The 3,507-nt window shown below is 62.9% G+C and overlaps 1 protein-coding gene across 1 annotated transcript; it reads left to right on the top strand.

Annotated features, from left to right (window-relative positions):
* Window positions 1–2: 2 nt before the first annotated feature.
* Window positions 3–2,074, top strand: FOS (Fos proto-oncogene, AP-1 transcription factor subunit; the record flags this gene model as incomplete). Its single annotated transcript, XM_085301832.1, has 3 exons — window positions 3–350; window positions 475–582; window positions 685–2,074. Coding segments are annotated over 3 exons (1,065 nt in total), but the record flags the coding sequence as incomplete, so codon positions are not given.
* Window positions 2,075–3,507: the final 1,433 nt, after the last annotated feature.

The following is a 3,507-nucleotide window of genomic DNA, read 5'->3' on the forward strand; positions in this document are numbered from 1 at the left end:
GCGCGGACGTCAGAGATATTTATAACCGCGGCTCCTCGAGTGGAGCCGGGCGATGGCGGCGCCGCCGCCCGCCCCGCTCACGGCCCCCCTCTGCCCCCGGCCCGCAGGACTTCTGCGCCGACCTGGCCGTGTCCAGCGCCAGCTTCGTGCCCACCGTGACGGCCATCTCCACCAGCCCCGACCTGCAGTGGCTGGTGCAGCCCACCCTCATCTCCTCGGTGGCCCCCTCGCAGAGCCGCGGCCATCCCTACGGCGTCGCGGCGCCCGCCGGCGCCTACCCCCGCCCGGCGGCGCTCAAGGCGCCCGGAGCCCGCGGGCAGAGCATCGGCCGCAGGGGCAAAGTGGAGCAGGTGAGCGGGGGTCCGGGCCGGGGGGAGGAGGGGGAGGGGTCCGGGCCGGGGGGGGTCCGGGCCGGGGGCTGCCCTTGCCGGCACCGGCTGCCAGCGCGACTCAGCAGCCTCTCTCTGCCCGCAGCTGTCTCCGGAGGAGGAGGAGAAAAGGAGGATCCGCCGGGAGAGGAACAAGATGGCAGCGGCCAAGTGCCGCAACCGGCGGCGGGAGCTCACGGACACGCTGCAGGCGGTAAGTGCTGCCCGGAGCTGCGGGCGCCCCGGGGACGGGAGCCTCTCGGCCGGGGCACCGGGGAGCGAGGCGGCCCTGGCTCATGGCCCGCTCTCTCCCCAGGAGACAGACCAGCTGGAGGAGGAGAAATCTGCGCTGCAGGCAGAGATAGCCAACCTGCTGAAGGAGAAGGAGAAGCTGGAGTTCATCCTGGCAGCCCACCGACCTGCCTGCAAGATGCCCGAGGAGCTGCGCTTCTCCGAGGAGCTGGCGGCCGCTGCTGCGCTGGACTTGGGAGCCCCCAGCCCCCCCGCTGCCGAGGAGGCGGCCTTCGCCCTGCCGCTGCTGGCCGAGGCCCCGCCGGCCACACCGTCGAAGGAGAGCAGCAGTGGCGGGCTGGAGCTCAAGGCTGAGCCCTTTGATGAGCTGCTCTTCACCGCAGGGCCGCGGGAGGCCTCCCGCTCGGTGCCTGACATGGACCTGCCTGGGGCCTCCTCCTTCTACGCGTCAGACTGGGAGCCGCTGGGTGCCGGGAGCAGCGGGGAGCTGGAGCCCCTCTGCACCCCGGTGGTGACCTGCACCCCCTGCCCCAGCAGCTACACCTCCACCTTCGTCTTCACCTACCCGGAGGCGGACGCCTTCCCCAGCTGTGCCGCCGCGCACCGGAAGGGCAGCAGCAGCAACGAGCCCTCGTCCGACTCTCTCAGCTCCCCGACCCTGCTGGCCTTGTGAGGGCCCGAGCCCCCTGTACTGACTGACCCGCCGGGCCCCCTGCCCTGCCCGTGCGCCCCCACGGACTCGCTGCGGTGCCCCACGGGTCCCCCGGCCTGGGGAGGGCCGCCCCTCTGCCGGCCTGGCGCCCCGGGCTGGCAGAGCGCCCGCGCTGAGGCCTCGTACCTCTTCCAGAGATGTAGCAAATCGCATGGAGTTTGTCTTGTCCCCAACAGCCCATCCACGAGAGCTGGTAGTCTGTAGCATGTCCCACACAGCTGGGTTGGTGACTCCCTCCCCTCCTTAGTATCACTAGCATTAACTAATTAATCTCTTGGTTTTAAATTATTGGAATTTAACCTGGTGCTGGGTATCTCCAACTCGTATCTAGTGCAGCTGATTAACAATAACTACTGTGTTCCTGGCAATATCGTGTTCTGACTTAGCAATGACCCATCTTATGTGGGGGGGGAAAGAGACTCTACTTTATTTTCTAGTAGGTAGATAAATAGCTATATCCATGTACTGTAGTTCCACGTTGATGTTCATTGTAACTTTACTGATCATGCATTGTTGAGGTGGTCTGAATGTTCTGACATAAGTTTTCCATGAAAACGTTTTTATTGTGTTTTTAATTTATTTATTAAGATGGATTCTCAGATATTTATATTTTTATTTTATTTTTTTCTACCTTGAGGTCTTTTTTGACATGTGGAAAGTGAATTTGAATGAGACTTAAGCATTGTTTGCTTATTATTGTTCAGAGACATTGTCAATAAAAGCATTTAAGTTGAATGCTGGAGCTGTCCTTGTGTTGCCTTTTGCATCACTTCCTTATGACCCCAAAGCGGTTCCCTTCTGCGTAATGTGGCYGAGTGCCAGCGCTGCAAGCTGGGGCCTGGCGGTAGCTGCCTGTGGCAGGGTGGGGACACCCTTGGGGATGGGTCTGCCACCCCTCTGATGGGGGTGGCCCCTGGGACAGGCGCCAGGGTGATCCCCTCTCCGCCCTGTGTCCTTYCCTGCACCTCTGCGTTTCACCTGCTCTGGCCTTTCCTCCACAACCTCGCGGCCTTGCCTGAAGGCAGATAAGCAGGGCAGGAGTGCTCCCGCCTCTGAATCAGCRAGGCTGGTGCCAGGCCCAGGTCTGCCCTGGCATTTGTCCGCTCCCTCCTGGATGCGGAGGCCTGGAGACTCGCCCTGGGCTGGGTCTGGCATCCCGGCAGTGCTGACGAGGCTGGAAGGGGGTGAAGGGCAGACGTGTGCTCACCCGCTTTCTTCTCGCTCCCTCGCTAGGGGTACACGGCAAAGCGCATGCCCTTTCCTTGCCCAGCATCTCCTAGCCCTGGGAACGAACACAGGCTGAGTCCTGGAGCAGGTGGGCTCCCTGCCCGGGCTCCCCGCTGCAGCGTGGCCTCTCCTCCCGCAGGGGCGTTTAAAGGGCTGCTGACAAAGCGCCTGCTGTCGTTCCTGCTGCTCGGGCGCTGGAACGCGTGCCCCTGCCCCGGCCTGCCTCACTGGGATGGGGCACGGTGCCCTTCTGCAGAGCTGAAGGGAGCAGCAAGGGCTCCCGGCCAGCCTCCAGCGCTGCCACGCCAGCTCTTGGGAACCTCTTTCTCCAGGTGCCACAAAAATCCCGCACTGGCACGCGACTCCAGCGGGAGGTCACCTTGACCCTGCGCTCTCGGGAAATCCGTGCAGGCTGGAGGCATCTCTGGCGCTCGGGGTCAGGTTGGTGTAACCCCAGGCTTCCTGGTCACTGGAGCAAGCTCTGCTTTCTTCACCCCTTCCCCAGTCAGAGCACGCACAGGATATACCTCATCTCTGTAGTGTGTATTGCAGCTTCACAGCTTGCTCAACAACAGGGCCTGCCCTGTGCAAAAGCAAGTGTTACCCATGCAGCTTCCCGTCTTTCAACACTAAACTGGAGGCAGCTCTGACAACTGAAAAAGAATGAGCCAGCTCCTCAGCGCTGACTCCCGCCGCTACCGAGGTGCCACCCACTTAGAAGCAGCTCCTTTCGCATCACCGCTCTAGTCTACAAGGGCAACGCCCCGGCCCAGCAGCAACGACCCTCAGGCAGTCATGTAGGTGCAGCTCCAAGAAAGCGCGGCGCACGCTCACAAGTAACCGGGTGAAGTCAGTAAATCGGGAATCGCAGCRTGCCTTCCGAGAGGCCGCGGGTTAGTTCACGGCTGGGGAATCCGGAGGCCTCAAGCACGCCCGCGCGCGCCGCCC

Source organism: Rhea americana, unplaced genomic scaffold (genome assembly GCF_003343005.1).
Source record: "Rhea americana isolate MKP2758 unplaced genomic scaffold, rheAme1 scaffold_18, whole genome shotgun sequence".
Lineage (NCBI taxonomy): Eukaryota > Metazoa > Chordata > Aves > Rheiformes > Rheidae > Rhea > Rhea americana.